Below are 25,513 nucleotides of genomic sequence, written 5' to 3'. Positions count from 1 at the left end.
ATGTTTTAAAATACTAAATTATGAAATGCTCAATAAAGTGTGTTTCTCAGGATTCTGTGTCCAAAGCTAAAGGAAGTGAGACTCCTCTCAGAAAACACTGGGATCCAGGTTCCTTGCTTTATTATAATTATCTTATGAATGGAAATGCACAAGCCTGGTGATGGCAGAGGTGAGCACAGATTTGCCTTATTGTAGAGAAATCTTTAAAAGCTGTAGATGCAGGTTAGTACTGTGACAATCTAGCACTCTAGTTTTTATTCTCATTCTTAAGAGTTTTGAGATCAAAATATAGTCATCCTAAATACATCCATTACATAGTCCATAAGCACAGGCACAGCCAAAAGTGGGAGCTAGAGTCCTCGGTAGCCAGTACCAGGGACACCTTGAACTTGGTATCATCCAGATCCAGCCAGTGCAGGGACTCATAAATACTGCCTTCATTAGCTCATGAGCCCTGTGATTTTTGTCCCTGATGTACAGGGGCACATTTTTTTGACCCCTCCAGTAAACAGGCAATGTAATTCCTCTGTAAATTGACTATCAGAATGGTTTAAATGCCCTTGCCTACAAGCTGAAAGGCATAGTTAACACTTTTTACATAAGCTAGAAGACCAAAATTTAGCTATCAATCAACCAGGGTAGAAAAGAATGACTTGACAAAATCATTCGTTAAGTCTGACAGGAGTTAAGAACACAAGGCTTTCTTCCAACTGTTTAAATATATGTGTGACAAGGGAATATTAATTACATAAGACAAGACATTTAAAGGTATTAGCTCAGCACTTGCAGTCTATTTTAGCCAATTAAGGCTATTCATCAATGTAAATAACTGCATTTTCTTCAGCAAACCAAAAGGAATGCAGTCAATGGATCACACCCATTCAAACAATCTACTTCCTTATTTCATGGAAGGGCAGAGTGACAAAAGGGTAGACACAGTTTAACTCACAAACTCAATAAGAAAAATAAAATCTCAAAAATGACCAAAAGTTGTCTGCCTATGGGGGTGGGACATGAGGAGTGTATGATATACATTGAGCCACATTCAAATAGGTACTGCAAATGTATTTTACAAAGTCTAATATCCTGCAGGCATTTGATGAATATGAAACAGTTCCCTGCAAAAGACAGTCCAGGAAAAAATGGTTCGCCCCAGCCAACTAGAATTGCAGAAGCTTAAACTCACATGAGACTTTGAAAGCTGCATGTCCCACTTCAATCTACCCAATGGAAAACACTTCTGCAATTCTTTTTAATGAATAGATGTTCACCTTGATAAACTATAAAAATGTCCCTTAATTAATCTTGTCTTCGATGTACATTTCAAAATTTATTTCTGATCTCAAGGGAAAAAAAATGGATCTATAAGGAAAAATATCTACACAAATTCTTCTTCTATGAAGAATACTTAAGTGATATGCCAAAGAAAAGAAAATAAATGAAAATACATGCACAAAAATATAATGGTGTAGATACTAATATAGTTAGCTCTAAGAAGGCAGGAACCTTATTTTAGAGGAAATAAAAAGTCATCAGAGAGGAAATACGCCTTATGTATTACTTCCTTTACTCCACTTTACTCAATGATTGGTGTTCACTCATTTATTCCTTCTACTAGTATCTGAGAAGCTCCTGGTGTACCAAGCACTGTGTTTGACCAAGGATGCAGAGAACCTCTTACTGCTGAACCCTCCCCAATCCCACCCCACTCCCCCCGTGTCTCAATTCCCATTTCCTAACAAAGCTACATGCTTGACTGGCTCCATAAATGATGCTGATTAGAGGCAAGCATGAGTTTTTTCTGTTGTGTGTTAGAGGTTCTTTTTTTGCATTTCCTTCACATCACATTGCTTAAGATATTTCTCAGTGAAAGGGTCTTTCAGGATTTCTCCACCCCTCCATCGTTCTTTTGATTACAGTTTCTAAGTTAGCCCATAAGATTTGGCATTTCAAAAGGTAAAATTTTAGGTGGCATGGGTGAATGTAGAAAAGACATTTCTAGAGGAACTACCTTGCCCAGATCTCTTAATCCGGACCAAAAAGCAGACCAATTCTTCTGCATTTTTGGAAGGCTTACTCAGTTTCTAGCTGCTTATTTTCTTTAGTAATAATCCTGTGCATGTCCTCTTTTCATAACTTGCAGAGAACTTTCCTACATGTTATTTCATTTGACCTCCCTTACAATACAATGGTGGGGGTGAGGGGTGCACTTTGCAGGGTCAGCATCACTATCTGTGTTGTTTAGGTGAGGGAAGGGAGGATACTCTGGTTGCACATAGCAAATGCCAGAGTCAGGTCTTCTGCTTCCAAGAATAGTGCTATTTTACTTAAAGTCCATGTGTTCACGGACCTGGATGTTCAAGTCCACAAATCCCAACTGGACAAAGGTCACCTTGCTTTCCATCCTTCGCTCCCACACCTGGTCAAACACCCACCTTCAACCTTATGTCTCCTCCACCATCGCTTATCACAAAGGAGATCTAAGATCAGATGCCTGGATATTTCATTCTTAGTATCTAATATCTGCCATCAATTAACTGGCATTATATGGAACAAGCTGTTTGAATTCAGCATGAGAGTCGAAAGTTGCTTCAGTAACAAGATAAGCTCACTGCATCAGGCATCCTTAGGAAGCTTGTGAAACTCTGTTCAAAAATAATCCCCCCCACAACTGCATTATCAGTTGGGAGAGATAATCGTTGAACAGATGGATTTAATGGCAGGCTAATAGCAGAAGCATGTACAAGTATGTGGTTAAGGAGTTTGAAGAAAGGTACAGAGAAGAAAAACTCTAAAATTATTATTTCTTTCTGATGGAGTCAATCATATATAACTTGTGGTAGGATTTGTACCAGGTGGAGTCATCTAGCCCCATAGTTTCACATTTCCTGGCATTCCACATTAAAGCACATGTCTTGTGGGTCATAGAAGAATTCCCATTGTGAAGATAAAAGCTCCTGGAGGAACCCAAATGAAACTCACCCGGTTCCACTCCAGGTGTGACACCTCAGTTCACTCGAGCAGAGTAGGTAACTGGGCGAAATAAGATACTGCTGGGTAAGGAAAGAGGGATGACGGTCACGTTTTGGTACAGATGTCACTAATAAATGTGCCTCTGAAGCTCCTCGGCATTTGTGATCATTAAAGAGCCCATCACACTTTCTAAAATGGCAAACCATTCACCACGCTCCCCTGCTTTACTCCGATTATGGACACCTGCGTGCCTGCCTCTCGACTACCTTTTCTCCCCAGAGTTCTGCTGCGGTATGCTATAGTTTTTCACTTCCTGTCTTTAACTATTGCACAGCATTGTGTTTCCAACAGCTGCTGAGTGTTTCCCTAGAGGGACTTCATTTCAGATAGAAGCCCAATGATTACTCCACATTCCCAAGTTTGTGGAAATCCTATAAAATGACTGGTGCTACCGCTGTTTAAGGGAAAGGCAGGAGAAAGAGTTAGATTCCAGGCCTTTTAGCTTTTCAGGGAATTTGGACTCCTATGCCATATTTGTTTTATCTCAAGCTAGATTTACTTCTAGAGATGGGGTTGGCAGACTTCCTGTAAAGGCCAAACAATATAGATTTCGGCCTTTGTGGGGCCAGTCAGTCTCTGCAACAACTACTTAACTCTGCAGTTGTAACACAAAAGCAGTCAATACAACTCAACATAAACAGGCGGAGGGCTGGATTGGGGACACGGGCAGGAAGGAGTTTGCCAGAGCTTGTTCTCGATGGTTTTATCAGTGAATTTGAGTCTTGTATTCCTCTCTGTCTGTAAGTTGCTACTGCAGTTCCCTGACTATTTCAAGCTTCGTTCACCCGCTATTTACTTAGGACTGAGCATCTGCTGGGTTCAGCAGCTACCTGCTTTAGAAGAGAAATGAGAACACTAAAGATGGCCTCTAAGAGCCCCCAAGTGGTCAGTTTGACTGGGATTATCTGACCAAGTTGACTTTCGTTCTTTCTTTGCCTCATACTCTGCTAGAAAACATAGGTTATTCCAGTGGTCCTTAAATAATTTCGTTTCTAGCAGAAGCTTCAAGGCAAGGAAAGAAGAGAAAAAGTTAAATGTAAGAGCAGGAGTTATTAGCTTTTCCTAAAAGTTCTGTGTATCAGGAGGGTATCTAGTTGGTTTGCCTAACCTGCTTGATATAGGTGTTTGGACTTGGACTGGACCCCAAATCCCCATATTTCCCATTAATTCAGCAATAGTATCAAGGGCACTTCCAGAATGCCCAGACACAGAGGACACAGCCAGGGAACAGCAGGTAAGCTGGTTGTTGTGGTAAAAGACAAACACAATGACTAGTTGATCAGTCGCAAGTTATCCACTTTCAACTAGTTATTTTGCCATCTATGGATACAGCCGCAGGGCCACATTGATCTAAGCCTGTGGATTTCAAAGGAGGGGCTGAAGGAAACCTGCTCAGAGTCAGGCATGGTTCCTTAGTGCTGACTTCTTCCTGCCCTTGGAACTCAGCACTCTCCCTCATTTTTCTGGTCTGCAAGACCAACCAGCTTGCCCTGCCCAAAGGTGCTTTTTAACTTTTCAGGCACCTCTTTTACAGAGCTGCAACTTAGACTGCAGCTATTTAAGGTAGCCTGATCTTCACTGAAATGTAAAAAATAAAAATATAGGAGTCCTGCCCTTAACAGTTAAACAGAATTGATACACTCATGAAAAACTAAGAACCTATGGAAGGAGAAGAAAGGGCTGGGACTAGCTAATCACCCATACTTCTGATGAGCACTTATGGTTGGATCAGATTAAAAAAAAAAAAAAAAAAATCCTCTCTTATCCCCAAATTCCTCAGGACAAATGTTCTTTAATCCTGGAATGCTTGCGTACCATCAGTTCATTCCTCACCGAATACATCAGGCAAGTCTGCTAGTCTCCTGAGGTGCATTTAATCAGCTATCCCTCCCAGCTAAAATGAGAGTCCTTTGCTTTTTTCCCCTATGATTAATTAGAAAAATAATTATCAAAATCTCATTCACAGTTCAGTTTCTTGCATGGGACAGGACATGCGAGATGGCTTAAGGAAAAAAAAAACAACGGTGATTGTATTAAACTTGAAGCCTATCGGTATGACTTATAGAGAAACTCAGGATTCATTAATAATTGATATTTACCTTATGCTCTTTCCATTAAGGGAGTTTTAATAAAAGCTGTAAACTGAGACCAAAGTGTACCAACTTTAACAACTATGGTCACTAAAAGGACAGGCTACAGAATTGTCCCACTTGGATTCTCTATATTGTGAGCTTTAGATTGGTAAGAAACGTAACCTTAGAAGAGTAACTTCAAAATTCTGTAAAAAAGAAATCTTTTTGATAGTAATACCACTCTGAAGAATCAATGTAGGAATCATTGATAAAGAATCAAGCAAAGAATACACACTAAACTCATGTCAAAGTTTCAGTGACAGTTTTGTTTTTCAGACCTTCATACCTAACCAGGTACAAATGGAAATAATGAATCAGATGATCAAGAGAGCTGGATAGTTCAGTTGTCTCAATGACAGTGGGACATCAGCTGCTCAGTCCCTCAGCTTAACCATGCTTAGCCCTCAAGACAATGGATTACAAAACCATAACTTCATATGTAATAATAGTCACAATTTGTAGGCCTTTGGAACTCTAAATAGAATTCTTTACTGAAGATTTATTCAAAACTTAAACTTAAGAAGACAAATCAATTTTGCAGCACAAAACTAACAGGAATGGTAGATAATTACAAAATCACTGGTCTTAACTCGATTTTCTAGCAACGAAAATTACCCAATAGCAGCTGCTGGGTAATGGGATACGCTCCCATTCCCACAAGCAGCGGCTGACAGAAGGAATCTTAAGGATGTTGGAGAAAGACCTCTTGCCCTGGGAGGACCCTGGGGACTCTTTCTACTCCTAAGAGTCTATGAACCTGATTTCTGAATCAATATTTTCTCTTTGAAAGATAGTTGAGATTTAAGTCCAAAAGATATTACTGTTTTCTCTTCCTTTCCTTTTCCCCAACTCCTACCCACCCTTATTTGGGGAGTGGGGTGGAGGGTAATCTTTAGACACAGGTAACCACAAAATCATGATTCGACTTTTAAAATAAATGTTTAAAGAGACTGTATCTTTCTTCCTCAAGTTAAGGAGAGGTGTGATTTTTTTCTCTCTCATTGGGGGATGTTCTTTGTCGAGACGATTAAATTTCTTTGCTTTTTTTTTTTTTTTTTTTCCCTGTATATGAAGAAAATTTTCCATGCTCCAGCATAACAAAAATACCTGTTCTGGGTACAGTTTCCTGAAATGTGGCACCATATGTGCATCAGTAAACATTATGTGTAGAGTAAATTAAACCGAGCCTTATAATTAGGCAGTAAGGAAATTACTGTAGACCTGAAAGAGTAAATCAGCAATATTAAAATGTTCTCCATTTTCTCTGAAGCACTTCAGAGTACCATAAAAAGCCCATGTCACTGTGATAAACATCAAGAAGAAATGCATTTGGAACAGGACAACCTAAAAGACACCACAATTCAAACAGGTCTTCGAATCTGAAGTCCAAGGTGTCATCTCATAAAATTTAAAAGCCAGCCCTTTGTCGTTAATGTGAGAGGAAAAAGAAAACCACCTGATACTGAGACTTTGGGAGAAAACTTTCTGCTACAGCAGGTGCAGTAAAGACTTTAATAGATTAAGGCTCTGGAGCAGAGCCAGGACTAATGAGCGGTTCATCCATGATGAACAAAATAGCAACACTTTAAATAAAGGCAGAATCAGTATTGTTGATTTTTCCTTTTGCTTCAGGTTTCAATATGGCTCAGCACCTCACTGTCTTATTTACAGAGATCCTATCTTTATTTAAAATGTTGGTATCTTGTTCATCATTGATTTTTTTTTGCATTAATTTTGATCTTCTAAACTACTGCATACAATATTACTTATCTTGATTACTGAGTTCTTTGATGCCCCTAAAATCTTGCACCTGAGGCTTGTGTCTCACTTGCCTTACCCTAGTCCCAGCCCTGCTCCAGAAATCACAGATCTTACCAATCCCTACAACAAAGAAGAGTAGGCAATCAGACCATCATTCATAATCTAGGCTCATGGGGAGAGGAACCTTGTGAAATAATAAGAGATTTATATATTGGTCTCTGCCCCAGTTCCTGACACAGAGCTGCTAAAACCCTTGTAGACAGGCATGCTAGGAGTATCTTCTGTTCTGATAGTTGGTCTTTGACACCAGTTCCTTACACCGAACTCCTAAGACCTCTGTAATGTCCTGAGTGGTAGCATCTGACACAGAGCTCCTAAATCTCTTGGAAATTCCCGGGTCATAGGAATATCTTTTGTTGTAATGAGGCAACTTTTGATAGGCTCCTGATCAGCCTCAGGATGGAAGCTGGTTGCCAAAGGAACCAACCATGTGATTAGAGGGTTTGAACTTTTAGCCTACCACTCCCCTTCCTAGCCCAACCTCTGGGATGGGAGAGGGGCAGAAGGTGGAGTTGATCACCAATGGCCAATGATACAATCAATCATGTGTATGTAATGAAATATCCATAAAACCCCAAAAGGACAGAGCTTCTGGACTGCTGAACATGTGGCAGTGCAGGGAGGGTGGTGTGCCTGGAGAAGGCAAGGAAGCTCTGAGCCCCTTCTGACATACCTTGCCCTATACACCTGCTCATCTGTGTATTCTTTATAACCAATGGGTAAAAGTAAGTAGAATGTTTCCCTGAGTTCTGTGAGCAGCTCTGGTAAATTAATTGAACCTGAGGAGGGGGTTTTGGGAATCTCGATTTATAGTCAGTTGGTCAGAAGTGTAGGTGACAACCTATTACTTTCAACTGGCATCTGAAGTGGGGACAGTCTTCTGGGACTGAACCCTTAACCTGTGGGATGTGATGCTATCTTCAGGTAGTATCAGAATTGAACTGAATTAGAGGGACAGCCAGCTGGTGTCAGAGAATTGGTCAGTGTGGGAAAAAACCCACTCACATTTTGGTAACCAGAGGTAGAGTATTCTATGGTGAGTGTATGAGAGTAGGAAAAACACTGTGTTTTTTTTCTATCGTTTACAAACCGCAGGCATGAATTCCTTACCTGTCAAAATAGGTACTGTGTCTGTAAAGTAGAAAGCTCTGGTAGAACTGAATGGATTGGGGAAGAGTTAGAAGGTCTCACAGATCCACAAATACATCTCCCAAAGGACTGTGATGAACTCTGAAAATTCCCAGTGTCAGAAACAAAGGCAGTGGAATTCAAACCTGGGAGAACACCAGAAATTACCTGGAAAGCTTCTTACGACAAAGATTTTAAGGTGCCACTACAGATCCATGAAATCAGAATCTCCCAAAATTCATATATCTGCATTTTAGCAATTCTTGAGCCAGCTGAACAACAGGAAACTGCTGGGTTAAGGCACCCACTCTTAAATGGAAATTATTATCACAATATAAAAGCACTTTTTAGGTCAGCAAATCTAGCTCTTGAAAACAATGAAAACAGGGACATGTGAGTTTAGAATGAAGGGAAGTTGATCATTAGTATATCTTCTAGGTGGGGGTCGCTGCATACAGGGAATTCTTCATTCTTTCAACAACTGTGTAATGCAGGCTTACTTTATTTTGGGCACGAGGATATGTCCTGAAGAAACAAAGAATAATAGGACGTGGGCAGGGCATAGATGAAAACAAATAACTTAAATCCACTGCAAAAAGTGTCATAATAGAGATATTTTTAAATGTTCTTGGAGTCTACTGGATAAACTCTGTTCATAGGAATTGGATAAAGTTGTGAAGATCAGGTGACATTTAAGCAAAGCCTTGTAAGAAAAATTGTGAATTTCTCTGCAAGACAAAAAAAAAAGGGGGGGGGGACATTTCAGGCAGAAGCAACGGCAAGTGCAAAGGTGATTTATAAAGACTGCTGGGCCATCAGGAGCTGAATGCAGAGAGGTTGGGGTCAAGGAAACTGGTTATCAGGCTGTGGCCACCATTTTTGTGAAAAGCAATTAATGGGGCCACGGGGAGTGGAGAATGATGGACTAAGAATGCATTTAGGAGGTAGTATCAACTGCACTGAATGACTGATGGGGATTATGGAATGACAAAGGGAGATGTTGCATGGGGCTATAACTCTCTTGAAAAGTTGATTGAAGTGAGAAGCACACAGTTGGGTAGGGCTGGGGTGGGGTGAAAGTTTGGCTCTAGGATAACCTGGAAATTTCATTCATCCAAGAAAGGAAAGAAAGGTTAGTCGAGGGCATGCTATAAGTAACATCGCCTTCTCCACAATTTTCTGCCCAAGCAAAAAGCAATGTTGAATTCCCTCAGCCTTTAGCAGTGACATCCACGGAAGCCAGGAAGGCACAAAGTGATTAGATCCTAGAGCAAATGGGCTTCCACCAAGGCTGGTGGCGACAGCAGGCAAGGCTGCAGGAAGATGAGTCACTTTCTAAATTTCAGGTTTATTCAGCGTCCTTGGGAAATGAGGAGATAAAGAAATATCAGCCATCCTGATGGAAATTTCCCCTGAGAAAACTGATGCCAGAAGTTATTTCAGGTAATAAAAGGTAACCTCAGCAAGGAGGGGTCAAATGGAACAGATATATTTGGCCACAAGCTGACTGTAATGAACCACTGAGTATATTCAGTCAGAATCAAGGTGATTAGCTGCTATTATCAGCTCTAGAAACACCTCAGTCCAATAGTGGTGGACGTACAACACACTTTAAAATTATCTCCCTTTCAGTGACAGTTGTGGATTAAAAAAACTAGACTAAACATAGCCTCCAACAATGAATAGGAGCCAACCTCACTTAATCAGAAATGAACATTCTGGTAAGCTGAAAGGGGATTCAGAAAAAACTATTTGTTTAAATCATCTCAGTTCATCAATAGTTGAAGCTTCCACTTAATTGAGAGTTTTCCTATTCATGTGTATGTTACAGATCCCTCTGCTCAGTACTGTGTTCTTTGATTAATCATTGTTTATCAAGCTTCTAGACTCTTTGTGTGATCTAGACTTGCTAGTGAGTGAGAGGTCAAGCCTGGTGTCCTCCCCAGACTTGAGTTATCTGTGAACAGTCAACCATATGCTGCCTTACAGAAATAAATCAAACCCCTTCATGAACTGAACAGTGCCTTGACAAGGAAAGAGCTTGCCACAGTGATATTTCAAGAACTGTTTCCAAATGATGAAATCATGGACCTTGGACTTGGCCTAATGAACATTTTCCAGGAGATAAATAAGTATGTGGAGGTCTGATATTCAGGGCTGTTTTACCAGGATTTTCCTTAGGTATAGGTGGCTTGAATATATAACCCATGATCAAGAGGTATGTCCAAAGGATGGCCTTTCATGGTGTTTTCAAACCCTCTCCTACCTACCCTGCCCTGCTCCTCCAGGCCTTTTTGATTCTGATTTTTGGTATTTCTGATCCCATTTCTGTTCAGCTGTCTCTGAGTTGCTTATGTTCTATACTTCAGATCTCATTTGCTGTATGATCATTTTGTGATCTCCAGGCTTCCAGGGCAGCATGGCAATCTGACCTGTGGACAAAACTCCAGAGATTATTAGCTTTGATGTACGGTTTCAGTGGGAAGAACACAAGCCTTAACATTTGATGGAAATCATTATTCTACATATTTTGTTTTGTTTTGTTGTAGCTATATAGATAGCCTCGTATCCTTATGAAAAACAAAACAGATTCAAATCCAGGAATAAATAATTTTAAAATATTTTCTTACAGTGAATCTAAAAATAATTGGCCCCATCATGTGCAGATATAAGAAAAAGAATTGAATGCTTTAACATTTCTTTTTTCCATAAATGTTTTAGAAAGTCTATAATTCATGCTTTGAGAAGCCAGATACCTAAACACAATAGCCCTTTTTCTAAAGAGAATCCAGTGAACCACATAACAGCTGGAGAACCTAGAGCTGCCATCATATCATGAACGAGGACCATGTTTTTGACATTCACCACAGACTTTTTTTTTCCCATCTGCAGTGCATTCATGACACCCATCCCAAATCCTCAAGGGGTGGAGGTGCTATTTAAAACAACAAAGCATCTCTAAAGATTTATGTGAAACTTCTTTTTTCCCCACATGCTTCCCCCGGGATAGATTAGCATATGCGTGACCTAACTCACAAATGCTGGCTTTACGGAGAGGCAGGATGAAGTCAACGTTATGAGGAAAGACCCTACAGCCAGACTGCCTGGGCTAGAACCTCCACACATCCATATCTGTGTGGCCAGGGGTGTGTTACTTTGCTTCACATCCTCATTTGTAAAATGAGCAAGGTGACAATCTTTCCTATCTCACAGGGCTAGTGTAAATGTGGTCAATATATGTGGAGAACTTAGAACACTTCCAGGCACATTGCACTGACTCAATACATGTCAGCTATAATTTAGTTTACATTTTGTGGATAGTGATTTTACAAGCTCCTGCTGATGACTGTCTACCTTCAGCCATCGTTCTTATATAAGAAATTGGGTCACAAAGGGGACAGCTGGGGAAACTCTTTAGCTGTAATTGCTTCTTATTAATATTAGAAGATTTTTCTGTCATCCTATCTGAAGTCATGGTCTTGATAAATGGACCTTTAAACACACCATCCAGTGACATGTTTTGCTTATCGGTTTTTAATCCTTTGTTACATTACTATTCTACTAAGTACTCACCCTAACATGAAAACATTGTATTCATAATTTTTTGTCATTGAAAATGTTTTTATTTTTTAATAGCAAAATTGAGATGTTTCTCTCAACTTTTTACAAGTTGACACTTAGTAAATCTCACTGCTGAAATCATTGTGATGGCTAATAAGGGTGAAGGCATACGAATTACGTTCTTGATTGGTTTTGGAAGTACACTGTAACATTATGGTTGTTATTTATTTGCTTCTCATAAAAAAAAACTTGTGTCCTTATTTGCTTATCAACTTGGGGTGGGGGGACTAATAAAAGGACCAAAATAAAAAGCAGGATAAACAGCATCCCTTTAAATGTAGGAAAAATTAAGAAACCATGGCTAGAATAGTTCACAGGTGGTGCATGGAAGGAGGGCACAGAGACACAGTTGGCAGACACTGACAGGATCCTCTCCCAGAGATGGATAGACCGTGTGGGCCACTGGGCACCCAGATGGGGAGTCAGCAAAAGCCTTTGTTTCCATAGTGGTCTGATTCCAGAATCACAGCAGTGACACTAGCTCAGACATGAGGCCTACTGTGCCCACAGCTCTAAAATTAGAACATAATAATGCTTAAAACTGGCAGTTTTATTCCCCCGAATCCATTTTTAATTCCAAACAAAATACTCCTAAAAGGACTCTGCTCTACCACTGCCACTGTCATGGGTTTAATTGGCAAGGTGGATCCAGGCCAATCAGTTTTAAATAATACCCTTGGGTTCCTATAACCTTTTCCACAATTTATGATTCCTCTGCTTCTTGGCATATGTTGCCTCAAGAGAGGGGTTCTACTTACTTGAAAATCCCACTTAAACAGAAATCCCTTTTATTCAATTAATCTTGATTTTTTTTTTAATTGTCTACAAGACTAACTCCACTTTCTTTCATTAGGGAAGTTCAAGATAACGATCACGATTGACTTTACTTCTCTTAAACTTGGTGACTGAAAGTTTGCGAGGCTCCAGGGTCACCCTTCTAAAGAGCAGGGCTGTGAGACAGAGGCAGGAGACTGAAAGAATGGCAAGTCATGAAAGTCAGTAAAAATCTTTTTTCTTTCTTAACTAACATCTTTGATTTCAGCTTTTTATTCCCCTGAGATTTGATTCTTTAAAATATTATATAAAGGAATGCATATGTACAAGGAAAGGGACATGGATAATTAAGGGTTTTAATTTACAGTCTGCTATAACAAAGGTTTAATCTGTAATTGAAAGAACAGAAAGTATCTCAGCAGTAGGGAAACATTCATTTAAGCCTTCTCCATCCCTTGGCCACCATTGCATAGGGGTTATAACAGACCTAGGTACAACCTTGTTAATCCAATTAACTAGCTACCCAAATCTAAGCTGATGACCTACCTGAGCCAAGCAATTAGTCATTGCATGTTCCATCTGCACAGTGCTAAGTAGCTTCAATTTAGATCAGAGAAGCTTTTGTACCACTACAGGTGTACATGGAGAGACAGAAGACATGGGAAGGAAGACAAAAATATTCCAACATATGGATAGGGATGGAAATGACAGATGGGGACCACCTTAGTTCTAGAAAGGCAGATTGGGAAAGAGAAAGGCATTGGAACCAAATTCATGAATGTGGTGTGAAATTATGCCATAATCATTGAATCTTAATGCCATGAAACAATTCTCCTTTTATCCCTTCACTGGGAAAAGTAAGAAAAAAAAAAAAAATCACATACGTGGAATAATTTCAGGAGAGGACAAACTCCTTCCACTACCATTCTAAGGAAAATTCTCCAAGGAGCTTGTCACCTAAACATTTAAAATTCCACCATAAATTCTACCTTCAAATTTTACCACTGTCCTCTGTTAAAAAGCGTCAACTCTTTTCTGGGAATTGTAAAACCAGAGAAAAATTACTTTATCCGTCCTTTTCTAATAAGACAAAAAATAAAAACAAACAAAAAAACAACTGCTGTGATAGGTCCATGAATGAAGAGAGAGTGCTGGTTCCTGGATGTAAAAGAATAATCAGAATAATCCCTACTAAGAAGAAGAGATCAGGCCAATGGGAGGACCCAGTTCACGATTTTGCCTGGTTGACAGTCTAGCCAAAGTCAAGCCCTGCAGATGTCCTCCCACTCCTTTTATCTGTGATTATCAGGCATTGGACCTTGGGAATATGAAATGAATGAGGATTTTCCTTGGACTCAAACAATCCTTTTCAACTCAATGAAAGCTGAAAGATATAGTTTGGCTCCCTATTTTTGCAGATAAAAAGAAAGGAGTCCAAGAGAGGAAAGATCCATCCGAAGTCATACTGCTGGTTTGGTGGCAAAGCTAGAACTGAAAACCAGGGTTCCAAATACCTGATTCAATGTTTTCCATTAACCTCCATCCCAGTTCCTACTACCCATATAATTCCATATCAAACGGGGATATGGTAAGATGGTCTAAGAGGGAAAGGAGAGGCAGATCTGACCATATATCTATTTGGTATTACTTGCTAATGTCTAAGAGTATAATGTTTTATTCTGCCTTATTTCAAGGTCGAATTGAAAGGAAATGCTTTCCCCAAAAGGGTGTGTTAGCTGGGTAGTCAAACTAGAGTTTTCGTATTTTAGAACTAATTGTGATATCTTCTGGAGGATACTAGCTCAAATATATCCACGTCTTCAGGCAGTCTCCTGAAGAGAGCCCAAAAGTTCCCCAGCAGTAATCACAAGTGTGTTCCTCTCAATCAATCATGTCTAAGATGCTCCTTGGCAATTCTTGCCCAGGCACCTGGCTCATCTTGTTTGTACATGCTGCAAGAGCAAATGCAGGCATGCTAATCCAGCTTTTCCAGCTGCGGAAAGTGTAGCAGGTGCTCCCAGGGGCAGTGGTTGGTTCTAGCTGGCTAACACAACCAACATTTACTGAATGAGATGGTCATACGCAGAAGCTACCAGCAGGAAACAGCCTCCTAGGCAGAAAAAGAGGGGGATTTTATTATAACTTAATGGATGGTATAATCTATTCTAGAGAAAGAATACTACCAAACAAGGTGGAGCTTGTCATGGTAACATATAAAATAAGGGTTCCAAGGCAACATTTACTGGTGTTCACACAACACTTGCAAGGTGAAAATGGGCCCTAACCAGAGCCTCCCCCATTCCCCAAGAAAAATGGACCCTTCAGACTAATGATGCCATTATCCATTTAAATCATCTAACTAATTCTCCTTGTTTTGATTCCCTGCTTCCCAAACAACCATCTGATAAGCAAACTTTCTCATAGATTTATGTCCTCAAGGGACTACATGGGGTCAGAGACTTCAATTAGCCCATCAGAGTAAGAGTTGTATTTCTCATTAACTGTTAGCATTCTGGTTTATCATTTAATATCTTGGAAGTTTGATAAGTAAGAACCAGCAGAGATCAGAGACAGGCTCTTGGCACACCTGGATTGGAAAACTGAAGACCGGATGAAGAAGGTAGTGAATTCATCAAGTCTCTACCTGGGAAGATTGTGTCAGGGGCTGTTTCCATCACCAGCCTTGCAGCTGACACATCTCTGTGCTCAGCAGTGTCTACCTTACTGATGAAATGTTTCTGTGTAGATGTAGATGTCATAAAGCATAGAAACCTGAACATCAGCTCTAAGAAGTCACCCTTAAAAAGGACATTATTGAAAACCATTACTAAATACCATGCACTTAAGATAAAAACAAAAAACAATACCTGTCTCCTTAGATCTCTTGTTTTCTTGGTCATCTTATCAATTGCAATGTTTAGAGGATCTCCTTTTTCTTTCCTTCCAGTCTATTTAAAAAAAAAGAGAGAGAGAGAAATAATTTCTGGTTTAGAAAATTCAATGTTAGAGACATTAGATGTTTAAAAAAAAAATGGGGGAAAACACTTGAATTGTAGAGTCCAACCAATTAAAAAAAGATTCTTTTCAATACACAGCTAAGATGACTTGGTCTCAAAAGTTGTTTTTTCTGAAATAAAAATTAAAATTGGTAAACATCAATACATTCTCAGGATGGTTACACATATGTCCGTATTCAATTCCATATAAATCTGTTTTCTTCTCTTCTCTAGACATTTAGCGATTAAGTAAACACAACAAAGATGTTTTGCCTTCAAATACGAATGTCTAGTGCTTCTCTGTAATATTAGCACACTTCTGCTCAGAAGATAAAAACTAAATAGAAAAGGATTTTAAGTAAATCACCAAAATTTGGAATTTTATACCAGTATTCTATAGGCCATATTGCAACTTCTGTACCAAAATCAAAAGAGATGCTTTATTAGAAAACGCAGTTCCTAATCTCTGTCCTATCATGCAGTGGAATACTGAACAGGATAATGAGGAATCTCCAGTTGAGGTCATGAGGAGAACAAACAAAACCAAAACAAAACAAAAAAATCTTCTTTAATAAACTATTCACTTGAAAGTTTTACTAGTTTCTTTTTATTTTTTCATACTTTGATGAGGAGTGGCTATAGAAAACAATGAAAACCAAACAAAACAGTATCTCCATTGTCTTTTTAAAAGACCACAATAATGGGCCACAATAATCAACCACATTGTAAATTGACAAAATAAAATTTAAAAAAAAAAAAAGCTTTGACAAATCTATTAAATGATCCAAACTTTAGTCAAACACCCTACAGATTTATTTCTTTATGGTCCCAGTGGCAGGCCAACTCTTGTTTCACACTCAGTCTCTATAAAATCATAGAGATCTCTGTAGTCACTTGTGCATATGATAAAATCCCAGGTAATAAGTTGTGCCTAATGGGATAATATGTTTTGAGGATTCATAGAAATTGCCATCCAACAGGCTTCTAAAATTTCTTTCTCATTGACAAAATCCAGGACACATAAAGCTGAAACATATACACCAGATCTACATAGCCGGGCTTAAAGCTATCAGTCTTCTCTGCAACTTGCTTAATTAGCCTTTTTTTTTTTTTAAACAAATATCTGATGCATAGCCCTATAGGGTTGTCATTAAAATGTCAGAACCAGGGCATATGTGTGTATATTTTTAACCATCTAAAATCCTACAAATCACCATCATTCTTCTCCACTCCCTAAAGTCATATACTGACTCTTTCAGATGTATACGCTGAAGTTTGTAAGTAGAAAGAGCTTAAAATAAAGTGGCTAACATTTTACAACTTTAAAATATCAGCCTACAAATAGCTGGAGAAAACAAAAATACATGGGGAAGAATCATGTGCTGCTTTGTCTTTCTAGGGCAGGTGGTTGCGTAGAAAGTGGGACTTCAGTGCCTGCCTCTCTATACCAGGTGTGCTTCAAGCTCAGCCACCACAGGCTATGCCTTTTCCCTTTGGTTTTCTCCTTGCAAATAGGATGTCTGCCATCAACATACTGGACACTTTTGTGGAGGTCTGGACCATGACAATTCTGAGAACCACAGATGTCCTATGCTTTGTCCATTGGTTAGAGTAATACAAACTTCAAAAAATAAAAATAAAAGTTATGACTTTGGTTTAAAATGTGTGTATTGCAGAAGTAGAGTGGATCACTAAACTTTTCAGTATAAAAAGAACAAATGCTAGACAGTTTAGATACACAAAATAATTACTGAATGAATGCAAGTGCCAGACACTGTGCTCAATTTACACTGCCCGTGGCATATCTTCATCGCCATTTTACAAATGAGAAAAATGAGGATCCAGACGGACCTGGGACTAGGGTAAGAGTAGTGAGGCATTGGCCTCAAGTGTAAAATCTAAGGGGGCACCAAGGAACTCAGTAATCAAGAAAAATAATATTTTAAGGAAATATATTTAAAAATCAAAATTAATGCAAAAGAAAATGCAGGTTGAACAAAATATCAAAATCTTAAATAAAGACAGAGTCTGACAGAGCTGGGATTAGGGTGGAGCAAGTGAGGTGAGTCATGCAACTGCAGCATCAGGTGACGTTTTTAAATTTTAAACTCTAAAAAATTGGGAGATACATTTATACTAAAAAAAAAACCCTATTGTTTATCTGAAATTCAAGTTTAACTGAGCATCCTGTACTTTTATGTGCTAAATCCAGCAACCCTACCATCAGGGGTGACAGTAATGCTCAGGATTGTAACTGGGGTTGTTACAGACAGATGGGGGAGTCTTGGTTGCCCCATTCTGTGAGCAGAAGGGCAACCTGGGGATTCTGTGTTCCATTTGGCATCAATAACATGCAGCTGTAAAGCGCATGTCCTTTAGAAGTGAGCATTGTGTTAGTTACCATGGGTGACACACGGAACGTGAGATCCACAGTTCTCCCCCTCAAGGAGCTCCTTAGACAGGAGAGTAGACCAGAACATGAGGCCAACAACACTGACTGCTGTGCAGAGAGATTAGCGCTCTAAAGGGCTGACCAAGGGGCTCGGAAGAGAGAGAAGATGTTGCATTTGGGAAGCCAAGCAATTTCACACAAGGGCAGAGACAATTAGCTGGACCTTAAACCCTGGGTAGAATTAGAATAGGAAGGAAAGACGCACTTTAAGGAGCAAAAAGAAAGCCATCAAGATAAGGTGGATTCTGAGAGGATGCAAGTGGAGTGGACTAGCCTACCCTTCTTCATGCCAAGGGACTGGTTTGACTGGCTGTAAAGACACAGTATTTTTATAAGAGTTTCTTTATAATTGTGACTCCTACTGCAAGCCAGAGGATTTGATCTGTAAACCCAGAGAATCTCTGGTGACATTAGCATTCCATTCACTCTTGTTGGGATTCTATTTGTATAATATTTGCAATCCTGGGTTTCTCTAGCTTCCAAGTCTTTGGCTGAAGGCAGTTCAGAAATGCAGTTGACTTGGGTGCCATACCTGTTGTCACTGTTTAGGGATGCTGAGGAATGTTAAAGCAAGGACTGGCATTGAGGAAATTTGGGCCACTGGCCAGTATACTCAATTCACTTTAAATAAGTTTCATGTGCAAGAATAATGATGGTAGGCCATCAAGGCTCAGATTTACAAAACAAATGGGGATTTTCAAACCATCATGCCATACTTTCCTTTGCATACATGTCTGCATGTGGAAGCAATTTTAAATTATTGGTCTAAATTGAACAGGAAATCAATCACAGAGAGAGTCAGGGAGAGGGAGAGGAGGAGGGGGAAAGGGGAGGAGGAGGGGGGGAGAGAAAGAGAGAGAGACACTTCCCTCCTAGTGTCAGCCCTCTATTATTACACTCCTTGATCTTGGACTAATGATTTAGCCCACTTTTTTTTTTTTTTTAATCAGTTTTCTCATAAGCACAACAGAGAGCATAATATATGCTGTATCTTCTTCACAAGGTTAGCATGACAATCAATCATGATGTCAATGTGCTGGACACAGTAAAAGGCATCAACAGTATTCAGGGTAATTAGGAAAATATTTTTGCTATGGAAAAAATGAAATCATTGATTTAAAAACTGCACAAAAACTATTTTGGGATCACTTGTACTTCTGCTTTCTCCATTCAGGCAGATAATGTATGAAAACCTCGCCAAACATTAGAATCCCTAAAAAAAAGTTATTTCTCTTTGAGGAAGAAATATTTGGGGTAATGCAATTTAAATAGACAACTAGTCTTGGATATTTCTAAGAAGTGGAAAAAGGGGCAGAAATTCCAGCTCAATGTCTTTTACATAGTAGACTCTTAGATATATTTGTTAAATAAGTAAGTATTTGATCATCGTGAACACATTCTAGTTCCCAGGGAGTCAACCAGAAGCTTCACCCAGATCACCCTCCCTACCTCTCCAAACTCTATAAACTAAAAATAGTTTAAAAATTGAAGTGAAAACTATATGATCTTAAGTTAGTCATCCACTTACTCCCTGCCTTTGATGAACAAAAAGAAACAACCACCAGTTGTAACCACTCTTTGCTAATTAACTACCTGAGTGACCTGTCAACTTCTCTAGACTCCAGACTTAACATGCGTAGGATGAAGGGTCCAGAGACAAGTTCCTGGACCGTGGAATGTGGGAGCCAGAACAACCATCATCGGGGAACACGTAAACACACTCCCTGTTATAGGGAAGCAGTCATGGCACTGCAGAAAGGGCTGGGAATTGGCAGTCAGTTGGGATTTCTCATCCGTAAAATATGGATAAGTGCTTGCTTTGTGGGACTATTGTGAACATTAAAAGAGATAGTAATGTGTTCAGCACAGCATCTGACCAGCAGTGTTAACTCAGGCCATGTTAATTGTTTCTCCTTCCCCACCCCCTCATTCCCCTCAAGATGAAGACAGCAAGGTGCAGAGAGATAAAGTGAGGGACTCTGATCACCGAGCTCATCAGCATCTCACCAGGACCTCCAGACCCTCAGGCCAGGGATTTTTCCATTCCATATCTAAACCATCTCCCATTTCTAAAATCCCAGGATTCTGTGATTTTATAGAGTTTCATGTGTTTCTCTCCAAAGGCTATCAACAAAATCTCACTTCGAGGTATATCTCCTCTGTCACATTTTTCCTCAGACCTTGTGTCTTTCTTGAGCCTGCTCCTCACTTGCCTTTTTTATCTTTTCCTGCAGAGAATGAGTCTGCAATAGAGATAGCCATTTAATAAATATCGTTATTAAAAAAAGGAGACAGGCAGGAGGACTCTCTCACATTGCTGCGGGCGCCTTTCCTAGTTGCCATCTGTTGTGCTAGGGAGGTGCATGTTTATTAAACTTTATTTGTTTTAGTCTTTGAGCTCTATTTTACAAAACACATTCGGGGTAGATCCATGGCTTGAATTGATAAGAGGGAAGGACATAAATTTCCTGATTTGGATTTTTACAGGGAATCCTTTATTCTCCCATCCTCTGGCTCTAAATTCAATTCCAGTTTGTCAAAGTATCACATAATATCAACAAGAACTCCGTATTTCCAGTTTAGCCCTAAACAGAAGGACTGGCCATTAAGTGAAATACTGATTTTTACAAATAATCTTTAGGAAAAGCACAATATTATATCTCAACATTTTTTTATAATACTGCCCTTAGCCTTTTGGCAAAATAAAGGTCCCTCTTCTTTGGACAAGGATCTTCCTTCTCTTTCTCTCTCTCTCACTATATTAATATCCATCAATTTTTCCAAAATATAGAAAGTATATGCAATCTATTTATATTAAAAGACTGAATAATACACAACTGATATGAACTACCTAGTTTATAAAACAAAAAGTACAGAACATTAATTTTGAAATCTCTGAAAATGAGTATTTCTTTAAAGGCTATTCCCATCCCAGCCCCTCATCCCACCCTAAATACTTCATCCAACACAGCTGGTCACTCATGGAGGCTTTGGTAATACAAATCTATCATCCCAGTGCTTCTATCAGATCCATGGTTACCTATTGACCATGTTTCAGGGCACGTTAATATGCAGGTCATGGTTGTAAGAAGGTGGATGTCTATCGCTCTCTTCCTGTCCCTTAAAGGTATCTGTAAACTTGACTGAATGTATGAGGAATCTTCAAACTATTGTATAGCTGTGACTCTAATATATCAGACATGTGAGGAGCTAATCAAAAGCCCTGTCCTCAAACTGTTGTCATTTGAAAGAAGTGGAAGTCAAAATCATCAGAATGGTAGAAAGCAATAACACACCATGCACTCTATCTCTAACACATTCTGCTGTCATTTAAACCTATGGTTTAGACAACAGGAGGGAGGAGGGAAAATTGTCTATTGATCCAGCAGTCACTCTGTCATATTTAGAGGGTTGCCTGACTACCCTTAAATCCGCATACAGAAATCATATCCTTATTACAAATAGCATCATTATTTATAGAACCTTGAAAATTTCCTAATACATTTGTATTATGTATAAATCATAGTCTGACCATGTGGACATTTCTAAATATTTCCTTTTCCCTAGCTAAGGACACTTCTTGGGAAAAAGAAACAAGCAATATCTCTTCAGAAAGAATGAATGTTACACAGTGGCTACAGAGCAAATCCATGGTCAGGATGCTCTGACCACATCATGACCCAGCTTTCCTGGACCTGGGGTCGGGGCGGGGAAGGAGATAAAGGTGGAATTGGAAAAGCTGATATACTTCGGACACTTCTCTGCCAGACCTCACCAATGCTCAAGGAAAGAATCATCAATATGTAATGTAAGAATATCAGGATGGTATTATTGTTGAAACTTTCAGACCCCACCATTAGTATAGTAACATCAATATACACTTTGGGAAATGCACCAAGAAGGACTAGCTCGGGGAGATCCAGGTGGATCACAACTGTTTCCATCATTCCATCAACGTATCCTTGTTCTTTCAGTAGCAATCCTCTAATTTTTCCTTCTGACTCTCTAATAAGGCTCTCTAGCCAAGGAATACACATGACAATATTCCAACCAGTGAGAACCAGCCATCAGGTTGTAGGCTGTCATTGGAATCATTAGGAAGGAGGCATTTTTTTCCCCAGTCAGATTGATAAACTGGTAGAAGGTAAACCTTGAGCTACTTAGGGAGTCTCTGAAAATAGACCCCACAGAAAGAGAAGCATAGCCAAGAAACAAAAGGGGGGGAAGAGGAAGAGAAAGAGAGAGAGAGAGGAAAATGGTGAGGGGGAAGAAGGAGAGATTATGAGAGACACTGGGGAAAGGAAGAGATGAGGAATTAGGGAAGGAAACAGAAGGGAAGAGGAAGGAAGGAAAGAGAGGAGAAAGAAAGTCAGCTTTTGGAGTCAAATCAAATTGGTTCATATTTTCCATTATATACTCTCTTAGTCTATTTGAGCTGCTGTAACCAAAATACCATAGATTGGGTGGCTTATCACAACAGAAATTTACATCTCACAGTTCCAAAGGCCAGGAAGTCCTAGATCAAGGCACCAGCAGACTTGGTGTCTCTTGAGGGCCCACTTCCTTTTTCATAGACAACCATAGACAACCATCGTTTCACTGTGTGTTCACATGGCCAAAGGGACAAGGGAGCTCTTGGGGGTCTCTTTTATTATTATTATTTTATTTTAGTATTTATTATTTATTGTATTACTAATCCCATTCATAAAGGCTCCCCTTATGACCTCATTAACACACAAAGGCCCCACATCCAAATACCATCACATTGGGCTGATTAAGTATTAACATATGAATTTGGGCGGGACACAAACAGTCAGTCTATGGTATGCACTAACTTGCAAAATAATTGTTTTGCTTATCATTATATCCTTTGAGTCTAGAGTTGTACCTGGCACATAATAGGTTTTCAATAAATGTTATTAAGTCAATGAATGAAACACTTGGCCTCTATTAGTGGATTACCTGGTGTCCTGAGTTAAGAAATTCCCCCATGTTTGTTAATGTTCGATTTCTATCACTTCCAACCAAAGAGTCCTGACTAAATCAGAGATCTTAAAATACTAGGCCAAAATAAGTTGAAAACAGGGTGGTAATGGGGGATAATGGAGGAAGACCTCAGGCAAGGCCCCTCGTGGACACAGCCTAGAGCACTTCCTGGAAAGTTCAGGCCTTGGCAGGGCATCCAGGTTCACTCACAGGGAACTAAGCACTGACCAGGCTTTAAATCCTAATATCATAGCTTTCCCCTAAATCCAGTTAGACACTAACCTTGAGAATTTGCCCAGCAGAAAGTCTCTAGGATTTATACTGTTCCTCAAATCTCCTGTCCAGGACATTTACCCACCCCAGTGTAGATCTCCAATGCAACAGCATCCTTTGCTGTCTTTCCTCCTTCATCATCTTCAGCGTGACCTGCTAAGACTGAGATACCACTTCCTCAGCTCAATATTCCTCAGTTTCTATTTAGTTCTTACTGGGGCCCTATATTCTACCAAAATAACTGAAAGTTTTTGTGGATAGAGAATACCTGGTTTTTTTCCCAGAGGACTCAGCACAGAACTCTTGAGAAGAGCTCAGAAAATATTTGTTTATAGATAGAAGAATGGATGGTCCAAGTAGGCCCCTGGGGATAGGAAGTAGGTATGAAAGGGACAGATGATTTGGAAAATGTGGAGTCCTAAAAATAAATTTCACCTACTTCACAATTTGCTGATCAAAGCCATAGTAAGCTGTTGGCATCTGTGTAATGTTAAAATTCTTGCTCCTTGATTTATTCGATCAACACAGGTGTAGTCCTCAGTGATGATGTGTCAGACAACACTACATAGAAGACATTTTTCATAGTGCCACCTCCCCTCCAACCTTGTGTGATTGCTAAAAGCTGGGGTTAATTAACCACATATTCCTTCTAAGCCTATAAGAGACCATGAACCGAGCAAACTGCTAAAAAATGCTATTTCATCTTTACAGTTGAGATAAAAGTAGTCAAGGCAAAGTGCTAATTCCCATCGATTTTACACACACACACACACATCCATACTGAATCAATGATTTAAATCTCAATGAAATTTAAGTTCTATTTCACTTTTAAGTGCTTATTTCCCAAACTGCTCAACTAGAGTCAAAGCTATCAATACCTAAAGGATCCCTAGAGCCTGGTGTTGCCCATTTTCTCAAAAAAAGGCCAATACCTGGGGCCACATTACTGAGAGTTCACAGAAATCAGAAAACATTCAAAGAGAGGGTTACTCTAATTTATGGAAAGTATGTCTATGTGGGGACCTCAAGCCTCAGCCTCCATTTGCCTCATCTACTGATACATCATATCAAGAGCTAGCTCGTATCATAATTCCTCCATCTTCCCTTCTCTGCCCTTCCAGTTCACAGAAACACATCCTCCTCTGCACACCTACAGCCATCTCTACCACCTATTTGATGTTTTATGAACATTCCCACTGAGGCAATAACTATATATTGTGCAAAGCTCTTGCATTGTTAATTGAATTTCAGACGTCACATGACTTACAAATATATAGCATGCATCATTACAATTCTATACTGTTAAGAAACTTGTTGGGAGTGTATGTTCTTTTTTCCCAATTAGAAGCACAGTTGCTCAAGGACAGAAAAGTGTCAGCCAATTATATTTTCTTGAAACACTGAAGTTTGTGGCACAGTGTCTTACACAGAGTAGGTGCTAAGCAGATTAGAAATCTGTATAGATATGGACATATCTATATGTATTGGGTGTAAATAAAGTAATTAGTATCCTAGCTGTTTGACATGATTACATGATATGGATCTTTGGGGACAAGGCTACTTTTGTGCAGAGGTGGGATTGAAGGCTGGCTATGTCTTTACCAATGGTAGAGTAATATTGTTGCCCACACTCATTCCCTTCTTTCCTTGCTCAAAACCTCTCTTGTGCAGGAAGAAGATGGAAATTCTTAGGAGACAAAGCCATTGATAGCATGCATAGGATCAAGATGTACATACCCTTAGAAGAAGAAACACAAAGAGTAAATGACATATCAAAATAATGACAGGCGGGAGTAGATAAGCGTGAAGACACCAGGTACTAAAGGGAATGGATTGGATGAAATGGTGCTTCTAGGAGATGGGAAGAACCACGAATGAGACAAGGAGGCAGGACACACTAGAGAACACCTGGGACCTTCCTGTCTGCCAGCCTCACAGCAAAGGAAAGTGAGAAATGTTTGTGGGTGGTGGTGGGCAGAGGAAATATGAGGTGTGGGAGCACCAGGTACTTCCTGCATGCTCAGGGGACCCCAAAGATAACTCCACTCTTATGCCAAAGCCAGGGCTGTTTTGCCTGCCCAGATCAACTCTGAACTCTCTTTGCCTTTGCCAAAGCCTGTGAGGACAGCCTCTTCCTGTCCTCTCTGCCACCACCACCTCTTGGCCTCTGTCTCAGTGCTGCTTTCTCCTCTCACGCTCCCACAGCACTGTCTGGAAGCAACCGCACAGGTCCTGATCCCTTTACATCTTATCACTATGAAGGAACTAACAGAATCATATTTTCTTTTAATCATGTG

General features: G+C 39.6%; 1 protein-coding gene across 5 annotated transcripts in view; it reads right to left on the bottom strand.

Annotated features, from left to right (window-relative positions):
* Window positions 1-25,513, bottom strand: part of CTNNA2 (catenin alpha 2) — a 952,135-nt gene that overhangs the window by 235,504 nt on the left and 691,118 nt on the right. For all 5 annotated transcript variants that reach the window (XM_063078019.1, XM_063078018.1, XM_063078020.1 and 2 more), the window contains one exon: window positions 15,377-15,457. In XM_063078019.1, the coding sequence (XP_062934089.1) occupies window positions 15,377-15,457 (81 nt within the window). The remainder of the gene's footprint in view (window positions 1-15,376; window positions 15,458-25,513) is intronic.

The sequence above is a fragment of the Cynocephalus volans genome, chromosome 14 (assembly GCF_027409185.1).
Source record: "Cynocephalus volans isolate mCynVol1 chromosome 14, mCynVol1.pri, whole genome shotgun sequence".
Taxonomy (NCBI): Eukaryota; Metazoa; Chordata; class Mammalia; order Dermoptera; family Cynocephalidae; genus Cynocephalus; species Cynocephalus volans.
Note: the sequence above shows the minus strand (reverse complement) of the source record. Positions and strands in the feature narration are given on the sequence as shown.